Source organism: Halichoerus grypus, chromosome 9, assembly GCF_964656455.1.
Source record: "Halichoerus grypus chromosome 9, mHalGry1.hap1.1, whole genome shotgun sequence".
NCBI classification, from domain to species: domain Eukaryota; kingdom Metazoa; phylum Chordata; class Mammalia; order Carnivora; family Phocidae; genus Halichoerus; species Halichoerus grypus.
The window spans coordinates 50513756-50539800 of record NC_135720.1 but is presented as its reverse complement, the minus strand read 5'-3'; the positions used below and the strand labels follow the sequence as shown (position 1 = coordinate 50539800).

At 34.0% G+C, this 26045-nt stretch overlaps 1 protein-coding gene across 5 annotated transcripts in view; it reads right to left on the bottom strand.

The window, feature by feature from the left end:
- Nucleotides 1-4040: 4040 nt before the first annotated feature.
- WASF1 (WASP family member 1) overlaps nt 4041-26045 on the bottom strand; it is a 66654-nt gene continuing 44649 nt past the window's right edge. For 3 of the 5 annotated variants that reach the window (XM_036075335.2, XM_078054878.1, XM_078054879.1), the window contains exons 2-9: nt 23290-23450; nt 17365-17499; nt 12816-12969; nt 11617-11734; nt 9938-10110; nt 7755-7934; nt 6024-6652; nt 4041-4904 (exon numbers count right to left, since the gene is read on the bottom strand). In XM_036075335.2, the coding sequence (XP_035931228.1) occupies nt 4747-4904; nt 6024-6652; nt 7755-7934; nt 9938-10110; nt 11617-11734; nt 12816-12969; nt 17365-17499; nt 23290-23422 (1680 nt within the window). In that variant the 5' untranslated portion in view covers nt 23423-23450 and the 3' untranslated portion in view covers nt 4041-4746. Of the gene's footprint in view, nt 4905-6023; nt 6653-7754; nt 7935-9937; nt 10111-11616; nt 11735-12815; nt 12970-17364; nt 17500-18660; nt 18791-23289; nt 23451-26045 lie in introns of those variants that run through there. The other 2 variants (XM_078054880.1, XM_036075336.2) reach the window with 2 other exon arrangements.

The following is a 26045-nucleotide window of genomic DNA, read 5'->3' as shown; positions in this document are numbered from 1 at the left end:
TTTCATGGATTTCAAAGGTAAGAATAAAATTGACACCTTTAAGTTATATTGGAAGCTATTACAATAGAAGACATATTGTGATTTGATGGTTCTTATGTCTTTTATGTTGTTTCTGAGCCAAAAAGATGGATGGGAAATTTTATTACCCCTGGAGACATCAGTGTCCTATATCAAAAGAGTAATATTGAAAAAGCTAGCCTAAAGGCAGGATGGATAAATAAGAAATTTATTAAGAAGTCTTTGAGTATAACACACACATACACATAAGGAACATATTTATATAGATACTATAAAATATTCAAAATCATTACCACTAAGTAAATTTATCTACAGTAAGAAAGAGGAGAAACTATAAATATCCTGAGAAAGATGACTTCAATACATGGTCAGTGGTTTAAATTTTTTTTCTAAAGGAAAAAAAGAGCAGCTGGCCTTACAATAATGAGAAAAAGGTATTGATAACTAGTCTGTAAAAAAAAAAAAAGTGCCTGAAATGTTCATTCAAGGCTGGTATTCATTCTTTATTCAGAGCCTGGCTGTCAGGCTTGAAAAGCAAGAGATTACTGATGCATTCTACAGCCAAGTCATGGAGAACATAAATAAATTTGTTCTTAGTACAGCAATGAATAAAGGGAGGAAAAGACATATTCTTTGTATTGTAAGGGTCTCCTATTTGTCGTTTGGCTTCAGTAAGATGATTAGCTTATTAATTACAGTTAAATGATACAACTTAGAAATATCATTCTAGAGGGGAGGGGGGTGGGGGATGGGTTAGCCCGGTGATGGGTATTAAAGAGGGCACGTGCTGAATGGAGCACTGGGTGTTATACGCAAACAATGAATCATGGAACACTACATCAAAAACTAATGATGTAATGTATGGTGATTAACATAATAAAAAAAATCATACTTTGATATTTCATTTTCATTACTTCAATGCAGCAAAGCCATTTTCAAATTCTGATACTGCATGATTAATACCTTGCATTGGTTTATTTACATTTTTTTACTATGTAGACAATACAGAGATCATGAATTACAAAAAGGAATTTCTTAAACTATTCAGGAGCTTTAAATAATTTATTTTGTACTTGCTTTAGTACTTTTAGGGAGGTAGTTTTAGAAATAGCTGGGGTCAAGGTAAATGCGGTGGAGTGAAAATGAAAAAATAAACAGCAGTAGTATGTTTACTAAGGGCAAAGTTAAAGCTATGTTTTGAAAGTAATTCATGATATTCCCATTAAATAAAAACACTTCATCAATTTTGCTCTCTGCCTTAAGACTTCAGAAATATTAGTAACTTTTAACTTTTGGCCAGAACAGGCAATCTTATGCTTTCCATTTCTTAAATTACATACACACAGTTTTGATGAAGTTAGGACTAGTTTTAGCTCAACTGTGTTACTGAGGTTAATGGAGGAAATTTTTCTAAGCAGGAGCAGTGCCTAGGAAGATATGATTTTAAGAGCGCTAGTGGACAGAAGAAAAAAAGTTTATTTCGGAATCCGTTTACTAGAAGAGATAATTATGAGTTGCCTGTTTAAGACAAGGCCCCTGCTCTCTTGTGAGTAATCTATTTGGCAAGCTCGAATAGGTAATAACTGTAATGCAAAACGGCACTTAAGTGTACTTGAAGAAAGCTTATAATAAAAGAATTAGAAAAATTGAAAAGGAATATATATGAACTCCAGTCATGGTGATCTGAGAAGACTTTATGAGAATATGGATGTGAGATGGATGTTGAAGAAAGGGTAGGGCTTTCTGAAAGTGGAAATAAAAGGAGGTGTTTCGTAATTCACAGAACACAATCCAAATGAACATTTTCCTTAATTGTCTTTTAATAAATATTTATAACATGAAAATGCTTCAGAAGTCATCTCATCGGCCTAAATAGGTAAGTTTTGAAAAGCAGTGGTTCTAGTTTAAAATTACTTATATATATGGAGCTTACAAATATTCGTTAGAAAAAATTATAGACACACTCCTTTTCCCTCTATAATGACTGAATGTCATCTTAAGCTTCACTGCAGCTAAATATTCCCCTCCTCTTCTGTCTTACCATTATTGTGAAGGGGAAAGAACAGCATCACACACAAAAAAGCCAGAGACAGCTGGAGTGAAAATGAAAAATATACACAGAATACAATACACAGAATATATTCTGTATGTATTTTTTACAGACTAAAGGTCAAATAACTTAAGGACTAAAAAGTATTCGTTGAATTTGGCAATATGGAGGTAAACGGGTAACAATTTTGACCAAAAAAAGTGAAGCCAATTATTTCTCCATGATATACAATTCATTTTTCCTGCCTCTATGCTCCATGACCTAGTGGAATAGTAATATAATTCAATAAGAAGAAGACAGTAATTGTCCAGTAACTTTCATTCTTAGGGTATTAAAATTGACCACTGAACGGTTGTTCCAAAATTCTCTCACCAAGTTAAGCTGAAATATCTAGACTGAAAGGTTATTTTGCTTTCAAAATAGATATGACACATATGGCCTCTTCAGTCTACGGGCACTTTCTTATCTTTCAGGAATGTTCCAAACAACAAAATAATCTCATAAACTATTTAGGATATGTACTGCCAGGCTTTAAAGCAGATCCACTTCTATTATTAAGAAACCCCCAACCATTTCCTTTTTTATTACCCTTAACTACTCCAATGCCAGTACCATTACATTTTGGTTACTGGCCCAACTGAGCTTTATAAAAACTATATACTGCCACTGCCTTTTACACACTTAGGAGGATAAACTTTAAATTGTGTCATATTTTCTTGAGTTGAATTCAACACTATATATTTTTCTAAAGTTGAAAGAAACCTCAAATCACTATCTCTCTCTTTTTTTTTTGAGAGAGAGAGAGAGCATGTGTGTGCATGTGAGCGGGTGGGGGGGTGTGGGGGGAGGGGCAGAGGGAGACTCTTAAGCAGGCTCCACACTCAGCACAGAGCCCAACCCAGAGATCATGACCTGAGTCAAAACTAAGAGTCCGATACTTAACCGACTAAGCCACACAGGTGCCCCCACTATCTAATCTCTTGTTCTAGGCAAAGCTATCCAAAAGAACAAAGCAAATCTTTTGTTAATTAGAGCTATTAGGAAATTTTTTTTTTATGTCCAAACTATCGCCACAATAGAACTTAGTTCCTCATTCTTATTCCACAAAGAGTACGGGTCATTAGTTATTTACCTAAATAACCCCCAAATTATCAAGTTACCAATGACCTCATCAATCAGCTATCTATTACTGTTGCACTAATGCTGTGTGAAATAATCCATCTCAAAACTTAGGTATAAGACAATAAGCATTATTTTTTTGCTCGTAAGTTCATAGGTTAGTTGAACAATTCTTCTGAGCTGGGATAATCTTAGCTAATCTTGCTCATCTGTTTATAGCCGGCCAGTGGGTAAGCTTGTGCTTGGCTGGTCTAAGATGGTCTCACTTGGCACAGCTCTCTGTATGAGGTTTCTGATCTTCTAGCAGGCTTAACCTGAGACAATGCTATTGGCTAGAACAAGTCTCAGCAACACTCAGATCCAAGGTGGGTGAGAAAAGAACCCATGTCTTGATGGGAGGAGCTAGAAATTGCACTGTAAAAGGATGAAGACTGCTGTCACTTTTACAATCCAACTACAAAAACTTCACATTAAACAATCTAATATTAATGCTGCTTTCCCTCCATCCTTTAATCTGGACTGTGTAAACATTAACAACTCACTTTATCATTGCAAAATATAATTTCAAGAATGCTGTTAAACTGAAGTCAAGTTGTGTTGAAATTAGACAGCACATTGAGATTTTAATTTAAGAGCATAAGGAGTTGAAAAATACTGATTTTTGTGACCTTAGGAAAAAATGATATAAAAGCTACCTTACATACCAGACAACATGAATCTGTATAATTAAGAGGAAATTATACAGCTTAAGTGGTTTTAACATTTTTTGCTTACTATCTATGTATTAAAAGCCTACTTTTTATATATTTGATAAATTATCAGAAGTAGTTTGATTCAAAGAGCAACACTCATGAACCTTTAAAATGAACCATTTATTAAATCAGACTGTTAATTCTTAACAGTTAATGTAAGTTACATGTATGTTTATGTCAGAGTATTTCACATGGAAATTTTTTAAACTCTTATAGGCAAGCAAAATCGTACCACACAATATATAAGTGGGAAGGGGGTACTGCTAAACATTCAAATAAGGCAAGTATTTAAAAACGGTAAAACAATAATTAAAAAAAATTCAAGCATTCCTTTAAGAGAATTCAATACTACTAGCTAAGGGTACTTTCTGAGTGTATTCATATAATCAAGGCAGTGTTTCTTCTTTTAAAACATCAGGAAATGGAATAAGGCTCATTAATAGATACAGCTGCCCTCAAGATTTCAATCTCAGTTGCTTTCTTTAAATTAAAATTCACAAAGTGCACAATTAAGATATATCAAAAAACTGAATCTGCTACTCTAACAACAGCTGTCCATGCTTAATACTTAGTGGTTTTTTGACCAAATTATCTTTTCAGGGAAAAATAAAAAAGATAAGCCACTGTAAAACATTTAGTTTGAAATGTATGCTATTATTTTTCTTAGAAATCAAAAATTATGGAGGATAAGGTTATTTATCATAAGGAAAAGAAAGCAAAACACTGGAATGACCAAACATTTTCAAAGAACAAGCACCACAAAGGACATTTGCATTCAGTTTTGTAATATTTATCAATGTATTTTTCTTACTCCAACCAATCTACTTCATCAAATTCTGAATCATCTTCTGAATCACTATATTCCACAGCAATACGGCGAGACAGGATGGTGGCAACATCATTTTCAATGCGTTCATGTTTAGCTTCCTGTTCACGCTGCTCTTCTACTTTGCGTAGCTGAATACCTGATATAGAAAAACCAAAGCGTTCATTGTAAACCAAAATACTAAATACTACATATTATTAATCTTTCTGGAATAAAATCAAATACATGTGAGAAATACTAATAGGAAAATGAAAAGCAAGATCTATTAAAAAGAATCTGAAGGGATCATATTTAGAATCATATTAATTTGGTCAATTAATTCTTTCATTATCTGTAAAACTTGCTGGTCAAACTTACCAGCTATCCCAGTGATAGCTTATTTAGCCATGATGGTCTACTGTGCCTCCCTACTCAGCAGCCCCCCTAAAAAGTTAACCAGTGGTCAAATGAACGTTGTTGAGTATATTTCCTGTGGCTTTATTCTCCCAAGGAATCGAGGGAAAGGCACTATTACTCATTCTATACTGTTGGTGCCTAGCTTAGAGGAGGTGCCTAGGAAATGCTGGCTGAATAAATGAATGAATATGAGAGGTCTTTCCCTTGTTACTGAGAGAGGAACGTTAATCCTATAAAGGCATCTGGTAGAGCAAGTGTCACTGATACACCAAATGGACAGCCTTAACACTGAAGAAAATACCATTTTTAAAGGAGTTAACATACATATTAAACATAATATAAAGGGTTTTAACTAAATTTTCTGTAAGTCTGATACTTTTAATTTCTCATTTATTCGATAAACATTTTAAGAATCCCTACCAAAGTATGAAAATAATTAAATGTGATATATTTTCTGGAAAATGATTTAAAATACACGTTGAACACAGCTTTCCTTTCTAAAAACCATTTGTGAGAGGCACCTGGGTGGCTCAGATGGTTGAGTGTCTGCCTTCAGCTCAGGTCATGATCCCAGGGTCCTGGGATCAAGCCCCATATTGGGCTCCTGGCTCGGCGGGAAGCCTGCTTCTCCCTCTCCCTCTGCCTCTCCCCCTGCTCATGCTCTCTCTCTCTCTCTGTATCTCTGTGTCTCAAATGAATAAATAAAATCTTTTAAAAATAAAGAAAATAAAAAATAAAAACCATTTGTGCAAAAATACGATCATCTAAAATTTTATAAGTGAGGAAAATGTTACTGTGTCAAATATTTAGAAAGTTTCTAATGCTACCATAGCAATGCTCTGAACGGCCATGAGGCAATTACCTTTTCGTATTGCTTCCAGAAGTACACTCCTGGCGTCACTGATTACAGGTAGAGTTGATGGATGACGCTTTGGCTCAGAAGCAGGTATAGCTTGCGATGGAGGAGATGGAGGCATTAATGGAACATGGGGACCTGGGGCAGTAGATGGAGCTGGATGGAGCCCAGAGGGAGGATGGGTAAGAGCTGCAGCTGTGACAGGGGATGGTGGCCGAATGCCAGGCGGAGGCAGAGGAGGCGGTGGTGGGGGTGGGGGCAGCCCCTGGACTTCGCCCTGTGGGAGCGGATGAACTGGTACAGTCTCACACACTGGGGCAGCCCTAGCGACTGGCGGAGAGGGCTGTACTAGAGGGGGTGCGATTGGAGGAGGAGCTGGGTGCAGAACTCCAGGGGCAATCTGAAGAGGAGCTGGAGGTGGAGGTACTGCTGGAGCCTGCAAAGCAGTGGCTGGAGGTGGAGGCGGGGGAGGTACTGGTGGGGGAGGAGTCGAAGTCATTGAGGCTCGCAAGGAAGAAGCTGACAAGGCAGATGGAAGAGGTGGTGGAGGAGGTGGGGGGGTGGGGCTCACAAACACAGGTGTCCTGCCTGTAGCTGGTGACTGAGGGCGATTTTCCATCAAACCTGTAGCAGAACTGAAATGATAAAGAAATCCTAGCAAGTTATGAAAAGAGAAAGAACCAACCACAGGAAAGATACAACTATCAGTCATTGTATCAGGGTAGATGCATTAACATGTTCCTAAAGAAATTAAAAATTCTTCAGTATTTAGGGTGAAGGGAAGATACCAACAAGAAAATGAAGAGGTGGTGCTTTCGTTTGTAATATTCTAAATGGTCTCCTCCTTCCATGCACCGGTCATATACACTCAAGCATTTTATGCTTACTTTGATAAATAAAATGTTCAATTTTATGCTGTGGTAGGAGTCTTTATAATGACTCAACATTTATCATATTACAATATTTGTAGCAATACCTGTGGCCATTACAACGCCACATTGATACTGAAGCTATTAAGACTCATCATATGTCATTTCAGTTAAATCAATAACAACTAATTACAAGCCACAAAAGGAAATTTATGGCTCTCTTCCTTCCTGAGGATGGAACATCAAATGACTCAGTGATAGAAGGCTGATTTTTTTAACTGAAAATTATAAAGCTGGTCTTTATTTACCTATTAAAAATTTTATAATCTTGATAACAATGGACAAAATTCAACTTCAAAATTGCTTTACTGAAAGATTATTGCCTTTTTTCTCTCAAATTCTCGGAGTATTCCCCATAATACCAAATTAACACTTAGAATCACACCTATGGTTCCCATTTCTTAGTCCCTTACCACAGTCCAGAAATTCTTAATTTTTATTAATATACTGCACATCATGTGCTTGATAAGAAAGCTATAATAAAATGAAACACACTTTAATCTTTAAAGTAAATTCTCATTCACTAAATCTTCCTCGAGAACGGGTCAGCTTTTATCAGAGGTGGTGAATGACGTCCCACAGGGCAAACCTGAACTGCTCTCTGTTTTTGTAAATAAGGTTTCGTTGAAACACAAACAGGCATTTATTTACGTGTAGTCTATGGCTGTTTTCACGCAACAATGGCAGAGCTGAGTAGCTGTGACAGAGAACGTATGCCCACAAAGCCTAAAATATTTACTAACTGGTCCTTTCAAGAAAAAGGTTACCAACCCCTAGGAACAAATATCATGTGCCTGTCCCAACATACCTGATACAGGTCGGTATGGGTTTGGCATCCCCTGCTCCATGCATTGGTGGAGGTGGAGGAGGTTCGTGTGGTCTGACTAAGACCCTTTCCTCAGCTCTAGTCAGAAGCTCACTCATCTGACTAAATGGCAAGGCAGAAAGTGAGTAAGATCCATCCATATGGTCCACATATGTCTGAGGTCTAAAAAAAAATACAGTATCAGTGTATTTTTCTTGAATTACTGGTGAGTAAAGTGTTCTACAGGAGATATTTAACATGTATCCTTTGAATGCCAATATTTTAACCACTACTAAGAAACTTCAGAAATTTATTACTGCTTTTAAAACAAAGAATGCTGCTCACAATGCAACCTACTAATAATACTAATTCAATTCACAAGGATAAAAAGTATTACATATAGAATCTTATAAACAAGAAAAGAAAGTAATTAACTTTTGGCAAACTGTGTTCAAAGCTATCTGTCTCTATTTAATTTTTTTCCTTTAAAACATGATGCCAATGACAAAAAGCTAGAATATGAAAACTGGAGTTTTACCATTAGGATATCTCGTTGCTCTCTTAAACCTGACTGACTTCCAAATGTCTTTATCGGTGAGAAAGGCCTCCATGATACTAGCACCACGGGGATGGCTAATTATATTGTTTCATCTTTTTGGTGTTTTTTTAAGGTGGTAGGTACTCAGAAAATAACTGAGTAACAAAGCAACATGTGACTTAAGGTTTGTAAATATTTACTGATTGTAGTGCATGCTGGGGACAAATGTACACAAAGTAAGTTAGAAAATACAGCTGACTTTGAATACAGGTTTGAACTGAGCACATCCACTTATATGAGGTTTTTTGTTTTACAGTACTGCACTGTAAATGTATTTTCTTTATGATTTTCTTAACATTTTTTCTGTGGCTTACTTTATTATAAAAGTACAATATATAATACACGTAACATACAAAATATGTGTTAAATGACTATTTATGTTCTCAGTAAGGCTTCCAGTCAACAGTTGTCTATTAGTAGTTAAGTTTTTGGGAAGTCAAAAGTTACATGTGGACTTTTGACTGCACAAGGGATTGGTGCCCCTAACTCTCTCGTTGTTCAAGGATTAACTGTATTGTACTTATGTTACCGGGTAAGGTAATATCATAATTACTTAACAGTAGTAGAAAAAAATGTTTATCTATAGATTACTTTTTATTTATATATATTTTTTTAAAGATTTTATTTATTTGACAGAGAGAGAGACAGTGGGAGAGGGAGAAGCAGGCTCTCCACTGAGCAGGGAGCCTGATGCGGGGCTCAATCCCAGGACCCTGGGATCATGACCTGAGCCGAAGGCAGATGCTTAACGACTGAGCCACCCAGGCGCCCCTATAGATTACTTTTTAAAATAAATCTCAATCCTTTTGGTCTTTTTCTTCCAGTAATGCATATAAATAGTATCTTACACATATATTACTCCTGAACTTGGCCAAGATATTAGCCTAATAATTTACATGTATTATTCCAAAGAAAACTTTAAGCTCTTTTCCATTCAAAAATCAGTAGCTATAATATATATAATAATAACTATACTCATTCAACTATACACAAATTCCTTTACAGAGAGATGCTAGTATAATGTTTAGTTAGGATAGCATGTTACTTAGATGGGGCCATGGCTACTGAGAAAGGAAAAAAGACCTATTCTATAGTTCTGCAAAAGGGGATGAGTAATTTTGTTTAAAAGTCCTGATGTAACTGAGGTGGGAGATGTGGCATAGAAAGGGAGCCAGGAGAAAGAAAAAGGAACAAAATATTACCCTTTCTCAGCTCCTATTTCATATGTAGTGAATCAGTAATATTTCAAAAACATTCCAGACCCCATTCCTCTATTATGAAATTCTAGCAGACTCTGCCTGAGAGAGCATGGAGACTTCATATGAAAGCTAAAACAACCCTGAAGATCATCTATTCCAACCACCTTTTTCTATAGATGACAAAACTAAAATCCAGGTATGAAAACGACCGGCCCAAGATCAGACTTTAGTAGGCTCACAGTGGTCAGGGTTTCAAAATAATTTTTATAGCTAAAGCAGGGTCTGCTGGTTCAACAATTCAGGACCTAAGAATTAGAGGCATAGATATTAGAAACAGAGCCAGTATTTTATCATTAATTTTGTTAACAAACAAACAAAAGAAAAGAAACCTTGTTTCAAAATGAGAGGCTGGGCCATTAGCAACTTCAATATGCTTATGTAGGAGATCAGCATCATCTTCCGCCAGCTCCGGGCCTTGGGCCAGCTTCTGCCACTCTCTCCGCCTGTCATGAGGCGCTCTCGGCACTTTTTCTGGTTCATGAGGACGATCTAGATTTTTCTGCTATAACAGATGTATTAAAACAAAGCCAAATGCTGAAGGGCTAAGTTTTTAAAAAGATGTTATAACAATCAAAATAAAATTCTAACATTAATACTGAAAAAGACAATGCCATCATAATATAGTTAAAGTAACACAGAGACAGTTCATTGCTACATTCAGAATTAAATCTTAGCTAGCTTGCTTCCAATCCCAGCTTCTTGTCATGTTTCTTTAACCTCTAATTTGAATTGATGCACCAGATAAAAATAGTATGCCTAAATAATAAAATTTGAGGTCAGAAAGTCCTTTCGGATGAAAAAAGATTCACCAATTCTGCACCCACATCTATTAGTTTTTGCTATAATAAGTGAAATTTCTACCATTAATGGCACTAACTCTAACCAAAACCTGAAAATTTATTAAGGCTATATTATCTGGAAAGTGACCAATTAGCTAGCCAATACAATTATCCAATTAACCCATAACAACTGTGTCCCTCATCAGAAACAGGGTATTCAAAAAATAAAACACAAAATAATTCAAATTGTGGGAGAAAGCATAGAGAGGTTTAGAGTTGGTGTAACAAAGTCAAATGCCCAAAGGGGCCAAGCAGATCACATACATGAATGTGAAATGTTCATGTGAACATGGTGAAATGAATGAAGAAAGTCAGGTGTAAGATGGGGATTGTAATGAAAAAAAAAAAAAAAAAAAAACAGGCATGCCCATTCAAGGCTTTCCAGTTCAAGAATTTTAAAACCACTGTGTTTGTCAAACAAAACACTGACTGCAGGCATAATTTGAGCTTCCAGTCACCAGTTTGTAAACTCTGGCTAGAACGCTGGGATACTATCTAGTACAGAAAATAAAATGAAGGCATTATGAGGGAAAGGGAGGAGAGGAGAGAGAGTTACAGGAGAAACAGAGGGATTTTGCCTCCTTCATAATTCTGCCTAAATCCCAATTTTGCTTCCTCTTTATTTCCAGTTATCATCAACATGGAATAAAGGAGATCCAAGTGAATTTTATTACAAAGTAGGAAATGGCAACACAGCAGACAGACAACAGGAATTTAGTGAGAATATAATCATCTTTCCAAAACATTTAGGATATGATCTGTGGTAAGAAAATATAACTTAATCTACTTTGCCAATATCTGCACAATATTTCTTCATCCCTTCTTACCAGAATGCCCTTCTCCTCTTCCCTGGTCCGCTTAATTCCTATTTGTTCTGCAATATTTATTATAAGCTTTGTTGAAAGTGTTTACCAACCCTGTCTTCTGGCTAAAGCAGGTGCAGTTTTGTGCTACCTAAACCCTCCACACATACCTGTTATGGCACTTATCATACCATATTACAATAATCTGATTGCTCACCTGTTCCCCCATTAGACTGTGATCTTCCTGTGTGGTTATAAAGACTTCAGTATAAAACTGTCAAGATACAAGCTTAATAAAGTTCCCTGTATGCAACAAAACACAAATACACCAAAACTAACTTCAATTCTTTGAATCTCTTGTAATACCTTCTGTTTCCTCTTTTCCTTCCTCTTATCCTCTGTATCTTGCAACATTTTTTCTTTCCATAGATCAAAGAAATACGAAGGATTGGTATAAAACTTCAAACCTTCTTTACCATCATCTCTAAAATGTAAAATATCAAAACATATATCAGTAAGACTTAGGCAATCAGAATAATTTTACTAAAATGTTTTTTTTCTCTTACATTAATGAAATACAGCATGTATAAAAATACTGACAAAATAAATTAGAATGCTGCATCAATAAAATATTTCTCACGAATCAAAAAACTAAGGACAATGGAAAAAAAAGTGTTTTTCAGAGTTGGTGTTACTAATCTGAAGAACAGCTGGACAATTTTCATCCCTAACTTGTGCTGAATACCAACTTTTCTAAAAGTCCTTTGGGAAATTCCAATAGTTACAAAAGGTTCTGCCAAAGATAAAAGCCTGAAAAGACAATAATATCATTTAGAATAGAGAAATTACACAGGGTTTCTGCCAATACTCTAATTTACTTATTATCTCACCAAGCCCCAAAAATATCCTTTAAAACTCATTCTAGTAATAACAGTTATTTTCATCCAATGACTTGCATACTGACAAAACAGTTTCAGATAAATATCTGAATACCATTTTGTTCAGGATATGCGTTGTGTATCTTAAATTACCCATTTAACAAATCATGTGAAAATACCCCCAAAGAAAGCCTGAGGAATTCCAGATTTTATTTTAAATGGTAAAAAACATTTTAAAAACAGATGCTACATATGCATTTTGTAAAAACTTGAATCCATATAGATCAAGAGTAGGCATGAGCAAGCAAAAATGATATTTTGTTAGCATGGTGGAATTTTGAGCTCTTCATTTTTTATTTTTTATCTGACCAACTATTACATTAAAAAGACAGTAACTCTTTGCCCCTTCATATTATTAAGTCTGCCACTGGCTTTGACTAATAATACTTCTTAAAACAACTCCCTTGAATAAGTCTTGTCTTCTGTATGCCAGAATCTTAGGAACGCACCTAGTGAATAAAGCAAAAGTTTTCTAAATGTGGTGGATGAGGAGGGTTCTCTGTGTTGGTGAAAAGCCCAGTGATGTAAAAAATGTTTGGGGATTTAGCATTTAAAGGTAAACTGCTACTGATTTGGACTGAAATTCTGCAATAAATAGCCAGCCTGCATATCTAGTAGCCCACTGACCTATAAGGAGTGAGTATATTGAGAGGTGGAGGTTGTTCACAAACATCGTATGTCTCCTGTAATGGAATAGGCAAAGTCTTGCGGTCGAAAAGCTGCTGATCTTGAATTGTAGAACTTCGGAAAGCTTTCCTCATTGTTATATCTTGCAAAGACACTAAAACAAAAATCAAAAATGTATTTTATTTATTTTACTAAGTGGATTAACATAAATACAAATTCACACACTGTATTTGTTTAAGAGTCAGCACAGCTCAGGAAGTTGTGACTGTAGAGGCTTGTAAATCAGGAACCACATTTTAAATGTTCTATCATTATATCCCAATATCATTCCAACCAGGTAAGTTTGAAGGCACCTTTGATTTCTAAGGCTCAGAAGGCTCTAATGATACCTGAAGCATTATCTACATTTCCCATCAAACATCTTTTTCCTACTTGCCATCCCCAGCCCCCACTAGCCCACATTTTTCCTCTTCCTTTTTTTAAATAATCTTTTTTTCCCATTTCCCTTTATTACTTTTATTTAGCTTATATCAACAACACTGAAGGAATTACTTAGTCTTCAGTGGCATTCTGGGCTAAACATACTGTTGACCTCTATGCTATCTAGACTATAAATATTATACATATGCTTTAAACTTAAAACAAACTTTGCCATAAAGAAAATATTTTCAAGTACCGGGGAATCTATATCATCATCTATTTCACTTATGTTTTATCTTATACTACAAGGATCTCTACTTAGCTATAAGATCCTGAAGACTGACACTGTCTTGCACATTAGTATCTCCAGTAACCAGCAGAGCTCCATCACATACATGATAATCTAAAATAACTTCATTTACTCATTTTCTTTTGGACTATGCAGCATATTAAAATAAGAAATGTAACAAATTAGTATGTTCTTAACTCCTAGATTGACTTTTTGATATTAAAAAAGTAGGTGATTTCTAACATATTTAATATGGCTTTAAGTATGTAGATAAATGCTTTATACCAGAGCAAGGCCAGTACTACATAATTCTAAAATTATTCTTCTCCCTAAAATAGTATCTCTATCATCCTCACAAGTAAAATTCACTCAGCAAGAACGTTTGGATCTAGGAATAGTTGGAGCAATGTGGCTCTGCAATGGCCACACCAGGACTGTCTTCCTAGTATTCCACTGCTGCATGATTTCTAACACACTCAAAAACACCAAAGTAAAATTCAGAGAAGGAAAAAAGTTTTTTCTCATTATCGCTAAAGAATAAGAGATATTTAATGAGTATGGACTATATGTGCTAAATATTCTCACTGATTTTTATTTTACTTAATCTTTGCAACAATTCACTGAGAAGAGAAATTATTATTCCACTTCAAACATAAGAAAACCAAGACTAGGAAACATTACATAACTGGCCCAAGGCAAAATGGTTAATAAGCAGTGGAGCCAGAACAGAAAACCCAGATCTGTCTGCTTCTGAGACTGATCCCTTAGCCCTAACACCACACACTGTTCTCTGGCTCCTGTCAGATGTGGCCTCTGTTTTCTATAATCAAAATGGATCAATTTTTGCCACTCCCCAACCCCACTTATTTACCAGAAGTATATAACCAGGATGGAACCTAGTGTTAAATCTCTCAAAACTTTCTTAGTCAAGGATGTAAAGAATGTATAAAGTAATAAGCACTTTTTAAAAAAAAGATTTATTTGAGAGAGAGAGAGTGGGGAGGGGGCAGAGGAAGAGGGAGAGAGAAACTCTAAGACTCCGCACTGAGGGTGGAGCCCAACATGGGGCTTGATCTCATGACCCTGAGACTATGACCTGAGCCGAAACCAAGAGTCCTACGCTTGACCAACTGAGCCACGCAGGTGCCCCATTATTTAGCAATTTTCCATCTTTAGCCGGTCTCATTTACCATTTGTCTTAACAGGCTACCGTGACAAAAGCCCGTCCAGTTGCCAACAACGACATCTGATATTTAAATAGTATTACGTAACACAGAAAGTCAACAAAATATTTGTAAACATAATTAAATATAATTATATAGGTCTTTGTTTAAAAACTCATTTTTTACACATTTTCTAAATTATAGTCATAGTTCTCACCATTACTTAAATTATTTAATAGTAATTTAGAAAACAAAAATACTGATATTACACTCCATAATTTAGTATTGTCTTCATAATGTAATTTCATGTGAACTGAATTTAAAAATCTAGGTCAAATAATTTTGAAAATTTCTTCTTTCCAACAACCCCAAAATGATATCATATTAAGCAATTCATCTTTTAGATTCTGAATCCTTCTCCAATGCTCCCCATAATTTTAAAGGAAACTATGAAAAATTGTGACAGTTACTGGCACATTAAAATTTTTTTAAACACTTAAACATATCGTTTAAGTTACTTAACTTTTACGTGTATTTTTGTTTTTAATTTTAATTGGAGTACTAAGATACTAGTTAAAATTTAACAGTATTTTGAAACTAAGTGTTAATTTTTATTTCTGTTACATATAGGAACTACCTCTGTATTTCTATATTATTAGATGGCATATATTTATAACTTAAATGTTTAACTTTAAAAAATTTGGAGGTAAATTATATATTTTAAAGTATGGCCATAAAGTATTTTTTCGCTAGTAGCAATTATTTCGAGAATTTCATGAAGTATAATTAATATACATGTACATGCTTCAAAAGATATCACTAAGAAAAATCACCCATAGAATGGGATGTAAATCATATATCTGATAAGAGACTTGGATCAAGAATATATACAGAATTCTTATAACTCAAGAAAAAGAAAAACATTCCAACTTAAAAATGGGAAAAGGACCTCCAAAGAAGGTACACATCTGATAAGTCACTTAAACCTGATTTTAAATCCTAGCTTTACCACTTGGTGCTGGATCACTTGTCTCTAAATGGTTACAAGCCATGAGAAAAAGCTCAACATCATTAGTCTTCAGGGAAATGCAAATACATTCTACAACATGAACCAATAATGAAAACATTAGGCTAAATGAAAGAAGTCAATCACTAAAGGCCACATATTGTATGATTCCATTCATAAGAAATGTCCAGAATAGGTGAAACCATAGGGACTGAAAGTAGATTAGTGATTGCTAGAGGCTGGGAGAAAGGAAAAATAGGGAGCGACTGCTAATGGGTATATGGTTTCTTTTTTGAGTGATGAAAATGTGATTATGCTGATAGTTGCATAACTCTGTGAATATACTAAGAACCACTGAACTGTACACTTTAACTTTAGACAGGTTAATTGTAGGGTGTATGAAATATACCTCAATAATGCTGTTTAAGAAGAAAAACTACTGTTTTGATTTTTCACATCCAGATCTGAGTTTATCACTTTGGAATTAGTAGAAACTTAACATGTTGTCTACTTTTTTAAGCTTTAAATTAGGTTATATCAAAAGAAGTTGGTTCAGTCATGAAGATATTTATCATTACATTCTATTTTTTGCTTTTCCCAGTGATATCTTCTATTATTTTCATTCAAGTTTAGGTCTATTATAAAACTTGCACTTATACTAAAAAAGTTATTCAACAAAAAAATATTTTGAAGAAAGGGTTATAAGAGACATACATTAAGTAATTCTCTAGGGAAAATAAGTGGAAATTATGTTCTGAATAGTTTCATTTCTTTTTGTGTAAGAAAAAAAAAACACCCAAAAAACCAAAAAGAGGAATTTGAGACACAACAGCATTCAATGTATTCTATCAAAGTATAAAATGTTGTTTTACCACTAAAGTTTCTACCATTATTTCAGATTGCAATATATTGTTTTCTACATGATATCCCTGGTTTAATACTCAGTATAGAACACTTTTGTCCTATAAACAGGCAATTTGGGTATTTTGGGAAATGGTCATTTAAAGTGGGGAGTAACATTCAAATAATTCGTTCAGAATTTAGCAATTTAACAATATGCACACACAAAAGAATATTAAAAGGAATTATATTCTTACAGAATAAAACCTAAAGATTTCAAGTAATTTTCAAACAATTTTTATTTCTAGGACAAAAGTATACAAATAAATTATAAAGGAGAAAAGAAAAAAAGAATGGAGAAAAAGTCTGGCTAAAGTTTTTTTTTTTTTATGTCAGGGGTGCCTGAATGTCTCAGTCGGTTAAGTGTCCAACTCTTGATTTCGGCTCAGGTCATGATCTCAGGGTCATGAGACAGAGTTCCATATCATGTGGAGTGTGCTTGAGATTCTCTCTCCCTCTCCCCCTCCATGCTCACTTTCTCTCTCTCTAAAATAAGTAAATAAAATCTTCAAAAAAATTTTATGTCAAAAAATTAAAAGCTACTTAATATACAAAAAGAAGAAGCAAAAAAGAAAAAGACAATAGAAAAGCCAGGAGCCATACTAATGATATTTTTAGATAATTCACTGCTTTATTACAACATGTACATCAAAGGCCATGGGTAAAAAAGACTTGTAATAAACTGTGTTTAGTATACTTTTCTTAAATATATTGCTCATCTCACCAAACCTAAGATATATGTGAAAGAAAATATAATATGAATAAACTTACATTCTTCTTCTTTAGGGTCAAGCTGTGTAACACTAACAGATAAACGGTCCACACGTTCTTGCAATGAGTTAACTCTGAAGGAAAAACTATGTGCTTCATTGAACAATTCTCCAAATATATCTTCAGCATATTTGCCTATGCAAAAATGAAACATATACCATAAAATTTAATGTGATGAAAGATAAATATCAGACAATTTAACATTTTAAAAGTGCTGTCCTAATGAATTTGGCATTTATTTGGAACTAGTTTATACTTTAAATCCTAAAGTAACCAAAGTGAGACAGAGTGGGAAAACAACATAAACCCTGGGAAATCTGGTTTTAAATACTAGCTCTACCACTTCCTGCTAGGTGTCTTGTGCCTAAAATGCAAATACTCTACCTGCTTTATCCATACCTGCCCAGTTGTTAAAGTTAGAGAACATTATGATGTAAAAGTACATACAAATAATACCTCTTTTAAATCAGCATTCATAAATACACTCTACACTAGAACTGATTTTCAGGCCAAATGGCAAGATCTAAGAGTCTTCATAAGACCAACAGAAGACCAAAACATAGATTCTGAAAATTTATGAGATATTTTATATTTTCTTGTTCTATTTTCCTAAAAAAAAGCATCATAAATCTAAAATCACTGTATTTTCTCTAGTCATATAAATTTCTATTACTGAAAAGAATAAGCAAAAATAATCCTATTCTAAAGGAGAAAAAAGGAGGAAAAAAAAATAGAAATTTCTATCTAGTAAGTAAGCCAGGGCGAAGTTTAGGTAACCTATAATGAAAACATTATTCAAGTGTATTTAGAACATATAAAGTAATGCATACTTACAATATAAAGGTGAGTCAATTATTATGTGCACCTTTGAATAAAAAAAAAATTGATGGTCTTCCTAAATTAAGACATTTTAGACCCAAAGATACTGTGTAGGTTAAATCTAGCTGAACAGTAAGATCTATTGAGACAGTTCCTGAGACAGAGATAATAAATATTTATTAAATGAATTCATTAATCTCACTAGTTTATATTTGAATAATATTGCATTTTTTCAAGGTACTTCAATAAATTATCAGTTAAATCAACAAGTATTTAATGAGGGCTCGCCCTGTGCCAGGCAGGTGGATGACCTTCTGAAGGCACCAAAAAGTAAAACATAAAATTCCTGTCCTAGAAGATTCTATAATCTTTAAGAAAAAAAATCAGAACTTTAAAGTCTCTATAATAAATTAAGAACTTTAATGTCTACAAAAATATAATAAAAAAGAATCATTTTGTATATATTCATTTACTCACATATATCTTTAAACCAAATTGACTGAAAAGGTCTCATGTGCCAGACATTGTACCAGACCCTGGCTATATAAAAATGATGGAAGAAGGTCTCTGCCATTGATGAGTTTTGAACAGAGGGAGAAAGAGACATCTAAACAAATATGAAAAGCAATTTAATAAATAAGTCCAAATCTTTATTCCATTCACTTTGAGGCCTTGGTATCAATTTCCTCACCTGTAAAATAGGGATAAAAATATCTGCTTCAAAAAGAATTTATAAGAAAAGGAGACAGTGAGCAAAGAACCTGGCAGAGTTCCACATACAGGGTAGGAGGTCAGCAATAGACATCCCTTACTATAATTTAAGGTAAAAGCCACAGAACATAGAGAAAAAAGCACCTAAATTTTGGGTGTAGGATGGTGTCTGAGACACTTTCAGAACAGTTTCTCTGGCAGATAAGGAAAGCACCCCAAGTCCCAAGTATAAGAAAAGGCAGGTATAAAGTTATTCATTTATTCAACTGATGTTAGGGATACAAATGCTAGGAATACAGAGAGAGAAGAGACAATTTCTTCCTTAAAAGAGCTTAGTTGAACATAGGGATCCTTAATTTATAAGCTGTAAACCAATGGAAAATTATTCACAGGTTTTTAAATGTTTTTTCCGGAGGGACCACAGTTTCTCAAAAGATTTTTTAAAAAGAGTCTATGTTCCCCCCACTACAGGTTTAAGTACTAAAGTACTTCAGTGGATAAAATAAACATCCCATCTGTTCTCTTTTCATATCCCTTCTTAATTTCCAAATTTACCTCCTCTTTCTCTTTGAGGTAAAAGGAATAAAGTTTGTAATGTAAAATTGATTGGGCATGTATCTGAATTTGAATTAACCTTAGAAGTATTATACTTCTTACCCTTCAAGAACCTACTTGTTCTCCTTACTATCTTATCATCTATGATGTTTAAATCTAAATCAAAATCCTCTCAACTAACATTCTCTGTTTTCCAAAATCAGGGTCTGCCATATTATCCAATATCATCTGTCCCTTTAATCCCCCTTACATATTTATTTTTGCCTCTATTCATTTGCCTATTCTTGCAAGCTAAAAATACCTTCCTTCCTCTTTCCTCTCCATTTTCCAAATTCTTTTGTTTCTTAAAGGCCCAATTCAATTCACATTTCATTCAGCAAGACTCCTGTAATGACTTCACCTTATTTTTATCTCTTTTCTCAGTCCCTGTAATCTAAAACTCATGATTTGAATTATATACATGATCACACTGTTCAGAATGGTTTCAGTATTAATCATATTCGACTCTTCAATTCAAAAGGGGTATACTCTTTTCAGACAAGAACCACGTAGCTTTATCACACAGCCAAGTGTTCAGTGTTATCTGTTTATTGTCTATGTTTCCAATTAGTCTTATCAGGCCAATCTATTTATCCTCCCTCCTACCTTGCTATCATCTATCTGTCAAATTTAGGCTCTACCAGCTCATCTTGGTAGCATGAACTGGCTGTATTCAACAGAAGGATGGCCTTGGGAAGAGAGAATGGCAAAAGATCCCTCAGGTAATTAGAGACTCAATGGTCATTAAATAAGACAACAATAAAATGGGAAAGAATTTTGGTATAAAAGAAGAAATTTATAGAAAGTGAATTCTATGTTTTCAGTTATTATCTATTATAAAAGAATTGTGCTCTACTAGGAAAAACATTTTTGTAAGGAAGAAGACAGGAGGCTGTCCCCTAAGACAGGAGGATGTCCCCTGCAATTGACCTTTATTTCGGTGTTCTCTTAACACTTTTGGTGTTAACGATAGTACCAAAGTCAACATCTCAATTACCTAGAACCATTTTGGATAGCCAAGTTTACTAAGTAATTCACAGATTATTTAATGCATTAATTATTTTAACTACTTTGGATGAAAACTGATGTAAAATCTATTTTAAGCTTCTCCGTCTTAAGTAGAAATACAAAATTAAACATAATTTAATCTTTTCTTGAGGACTCAGTAATGAGTTGATTATGAAATCAAAATGTTCTATGTGAGAAAGCAGCCTCGAAATGTGTAAGAATATCTGCTTTTACATGAAATGGCCTCTATCCCGTTTTTATATTGCTTCTCCCCTTATGTCTCTTCTTCCTTTGCTGTAAACTACTTCTTTTGACTGGCTTAGGTAACACCTGCTTCTATTTTTATCTCCCCTATACCTTCCTCTTTTAATGTTATGAAGCATATATGTTTGGAAATCAGATCATCAAACCTGTATGAAATATCAAAGTAAAAGTAAATGACTCTGAGAGAGGAATCAATTGGCTATTTTATGAACATAGTTTTTAGTGCATGGGCTTGTTTATTCTGGCTAGCTAGGGGCATTTTAAATTTAATTCTGGATTTCCAACTATATCAGTGGGAAAACTGCCAGAGAGTTTAATTCCAGGGCAGTAAACTATTGTTACACCTTGCTACAATATTTATGGGTTTTCCTTTGTTTTTGAATCTCTACAAACTGCTTAGAAAATGTCTACAATAGTCTCGGATTCCAAATCTGAAGCACCAGTTATATTTTTACAAGATATTTCTATTTTGAGAGTTTGGCTACAACATGACCATGTGCTTGCTGATAGATGTTACTTACAGGGATTATACCAGACTTGAACATTCCTTAAGTTTCCTCTTTAGGTTATATTAAAAAATGGGTTAGTACAGCAAATTAACACTCTTAATTGTTATATTAGCTCTAAATTCTACATTGGGAATATACCTAAAACAACATGCCTGTATTAGATCCAAAATTCACTTTAAGAAATATTTTAACTTGGGGTGCCTGGGTGGCTCAGTCGTTAAGCGTCTGCCTTCAGCTCAGGTCATGTTCCCGGGGTCCTGGGATTGAGCCCCGCATCAGGCTCCGTGCTTGGTGGGAAGCCTGCCTCTCCCTCTCCCAATCCCCTTGCTGTGTTCCCTCTCTCGCTTTGTCTCTGTCAGATAAATAAATACAATCTTAAAAAAAAAAAAATTTTAACTATATTGTCATTTCTATGCTCTTAATATGTATTTCAATATTAACTGATGTACTCATGTACATGTAGTAATACAAATTTTACTTTATTTTTATTTTTTTAGAAGATTTTATTTATTTATTTGACAGAGATAGAGACAGCAAGAGAGGGAACACAAGCAGGGGGGAGTGGGAGAGGGAGAAGCAGGCCTCCTGCCGAGCAGGGAGCCCGATGCGGGGCTCCATCCTATGACCGGAGCCGAAGGCAGACGCTTAATGACTGAGCCACCCAGGCGCCCCGTAATACAAATTTTATACAAAGTCATGTTAGATTCAATTAGTGCTAGGTCACAAAAAGGTCAGCAAATGTCTTTAAAAATATCGTTAATTATATACTAATTTGATACCTAGGACTCTTCTTTTGACTTGTCTCAAAAGTATATTCTACATTGACTTTCCCAAGAAAAAAACAGGTAAATAATATGTTAATGATTCACTGCCAATAACCAACCTGAAAAAATAACCACCGAAAGGGCCAAAGAATATACTTAAATTCAAATAAACATCCTTTTATCTTTAAAACTATTTCATAGGCAATGTAGAAATTTAGTGCTCTCACCAAGAGCATTCAAAGGTAAATTTTATGTTGCTCTAGCTACATGTGTGTATGTCCAAATGCTCCCACTTGAAACAGATTAACAACCTCTCTTTATCTTGTGCTAAGTACTCAATTATAAAAAGAAAGAAAGAAAGTTAAAAGGAAAAGAAAAGGGTCAATCTTGCCTGTAAGGACAATCTATGTGGCTAGGTATTGCTAAGATACATCTAGGACCACTTAGAGAATACATCTAAGGCCAAGAACATCTTGTTTTTTTCTTTAAAATAAAATATAAATGTCTTGTTAAAAAGCTAAGCCATCAATTCAAAAGACAGATTGGATTTATTTTTTAAATTTTCTTGATTTTAAATTTAGAATAACTTACCTAATTCCTTAACTCAGTAGTTCTGTTCTGCAGTCTTATCATGGGACCACATTGCCTATCTCCTCCCCTACCTGTCCCTTTACTATCTGGCCAACCTGCTTGCCTTTTGTCTGTGAGAGGCCAGGTTCATTTGCTATTTTCACAGCATGCTACCTGTCACACTCCTAATGTCCTTTAGACAACTCACTTGACTAACCTAATCCTCTGAGTAGTGACTAACTCACACCTTTTAATTTTAAATATTTAATAATCTAAAAATATTTCCTTAGGCTAATAGAATATATGTAAAGAGAGAGATACCAGTGAATAATTGAAGCCTCTAATAAAAAAGTAACAATGATAATTAGCAAGCAAAAGTACAACCCTGGCACTACCTTTCATAGATCAAATATTTTAAAAACAATTTCAGTAATTCTTGTCCATCATGTGATCCTGCTCCTAAAATTGTCCTTATTTCTCTTTCCCAGAGGAAACACGCAGAGAAGAAATGATACTAAAACTCATTAATTTTATTTAAAATGGCTACATTTTTCAAGATAACTTTGTATTCTTCTCATCAAACATCCCCCCAAATTAATCATAAGAACATCTTCTTAATACTCATACTCTAAAGCATAACATTCTGGTTTGCAAGAAATATTTTTCATTGATATAAAAATACTTACTTAGGCTACTTAGTTGTCTAATTATATTTGCCAAAGAAATATTGGTTACACATTCTAGTTCATTCTTAATGCCTCTAGGCAGTGCTGTGTGGCACAAGTGCCTAGGATCAATGTTTCTTTTCACTAATGGCATCTTGTGATCAACCTCTGTGTCAGTTCACCTGTAGGAAATCAAACAGTAAATTAACATTATTCAATTGTACCCAACACAGAGTAATACCTCATCTTTCACATTTAATAATAAAATATTTTTGCTAGTACAAAGACAATGAAAATGGAGTTGCTGACTAAATGAATCAAAATTTATTAACCACCTTTCATCTTCAATTATTAGAATGTCAACATTATATAAAAATTGAAAAAAACAATTTTCAATGTCATTTGCTTTATAATGAACTCATAAATCACTATCACTATTATTCTCCTAAAACCACAGTTTCTACTTACTACAACTAGATTTTTGTTTTGTTTTCAGAAATGGTGTGAAAGGTCTTCTCTAAGGAAGCGCTTAAGAGAATTAAAGAAGCTGGAAGAATAGGATCAAATTTACACTTCCACATAAAATGTATCAGGCATTCAATGGCTTAGAGATCAAATAGTCCAAGTAATCCTACATCTTCAATCTCATCAACACCGACCATATCTTTAATTGATTAAATAGTTCCACTTTCTTCCATTATAGGCAGCCCTTACTTCCCAGGTCTCACATCTGCACAAATTTCAGCTACCATAGGTTTAGTTCAAAAATACCAGTTTCCAACAACATGGTTCCAATTTCACTTACCACACTACATTAACTACAACTGCGGTAATATAAATTTCCTTGTTAGCACTTCAGTCTACAAAACACTATGTTAATAAGAGATGTATATTATGATCAGTGACTGATCACTTCCTTCCAAAGTTGGAAGGTGACTGGTCATTCAATTCACCTGTCTAAAGACAGCAAAGCATGTAGCTGGCTTACCTTCTTGCCCCAAACCCACCTGAAATTTTACAAATGGGTAACTAAAAGAGAGAATTGGCCAACAAAGATAAAAGTACAGTAAATAAATGAAAAATGATAAAGCTGGAAGTGAAACTGAGTTCAAATGTAAATGGAGTAATAGAAGAAACAGCCAATTGTGGGAATGTTGCCATTATCACTGTTTGAGAGACTCTAGATCTGCAATCAGAATTTAGTGAAGGTAAACTTATTGACATAAATAAGGAAAGTGGTTGAGACAAAAAAGAAAACGTCCCTGAGAAAGTGAGGCAAGCAAAAAACTTCACATTAAAGAAACTCTTGGAGATATTTCCTGACATTAAAAATGCAAAAATAAAATGTTGGAAGCTGATCCAAATGGACAACTTGCCAAGGCACAGAAAAGATGCTCACTCTGGCTAGACCTACTATTCTAATTTATACAAGGAGATGGCAAAGCACTGTTCAAGCTACACTTGATAAGTTTTTTACAAAGAAATAAAACACTTTAATTCTAATTGTTTTTAATGTTTTACAGTACATTGTATTACATTAATATAGTTTTACTTTTTTTTCATTTCCCTATATACATTTTAACCAACATAAGAGAGTTTTTAACATCTTTACAAAATTTTTTAAAGATCATAGAACAATTATAATTTTTCCCATTGATTAAGATTGTTACGTGTGGTTTTATTTTGTATGGTCATTTTTTTGGTCCCACACTACCATGCAAAGTGAGGACTGCCTGTACTCACCCAGTGATAATGGTTATGAAGAAAGTTGTTTCAAAATATTACCCTAATCGCAAAAAAAGATGGACAGCTTTTGTTGTGATTAGAATAGTGCCTTTAGCTAAAATTCAAAAGCGTTTTGTAGAGAAAAACTCTCCTCTTCATCCTTTTACTTCAGTTTCAATATTAGATTCTTTTTAGTATTTTTCTGTCTTATTCCTTGGTGATTTTAATGGTCACTTATCTAACTCAACTATCAAAATCTTGGTGGCAAAAGTAAAATAAAGCCTAACAACTTTATCTCCTAAATCCTGAGAAAACTGCCTAATTTCTGTTTTGGAGGGTTTACAACACCACCTTTAATGCAGGATCCTTTGTCATATTGGGAAAGGGTGAAAAAAATCCTAAATGCTAAAAGGTATAATTTAATTAGCAAGAAAAACTAAAATCAAATTCATTTCAGTATTTTTTTAAATACTGCAAATGATAAACAATAAAAAAAATACTGCACAGAATGAACCAATAACATATATGTTAACATCTTTTGATCCACCATTGACTAACTTGCCTATCTAAGGGTGAAAACCTTTTATTTAATAAAAGAGCTAAAGTATAGTGCTAACACATAAAACAACTAATTCTAAAAATTGTTAATCTATTTTCTTAGGTTGTAACTAAATATAACAAGCAAAAATTTCCCAACTATTATATAACCCATGTGGTTATAAAAGTAAATTGTTTGCTAAAACAATTCCTAGGCTGCTTCATCTATTTTCCTGGGTTCTTAGCAATTAAACTCCCAATTATTGAAACAAACATCAAGAGATTGAGAGAATGCAAACTAAAGTCTACATCCCCTAAAGATTTTAAATTATTTAAGATAAAATAATTCAGCTAAAATTTCAATAAATCTGTTTCTTAATTCAAAGAACATTTCTTATGGGTTTAATTTTAAATCCCAATATGAATGTTAAAATTAAAAACAAAATTAGCTACTATACTGCTAAAGGCATCATGTTTATTTATTTATTTATTAAAAGATTCCATTCATCTATTTA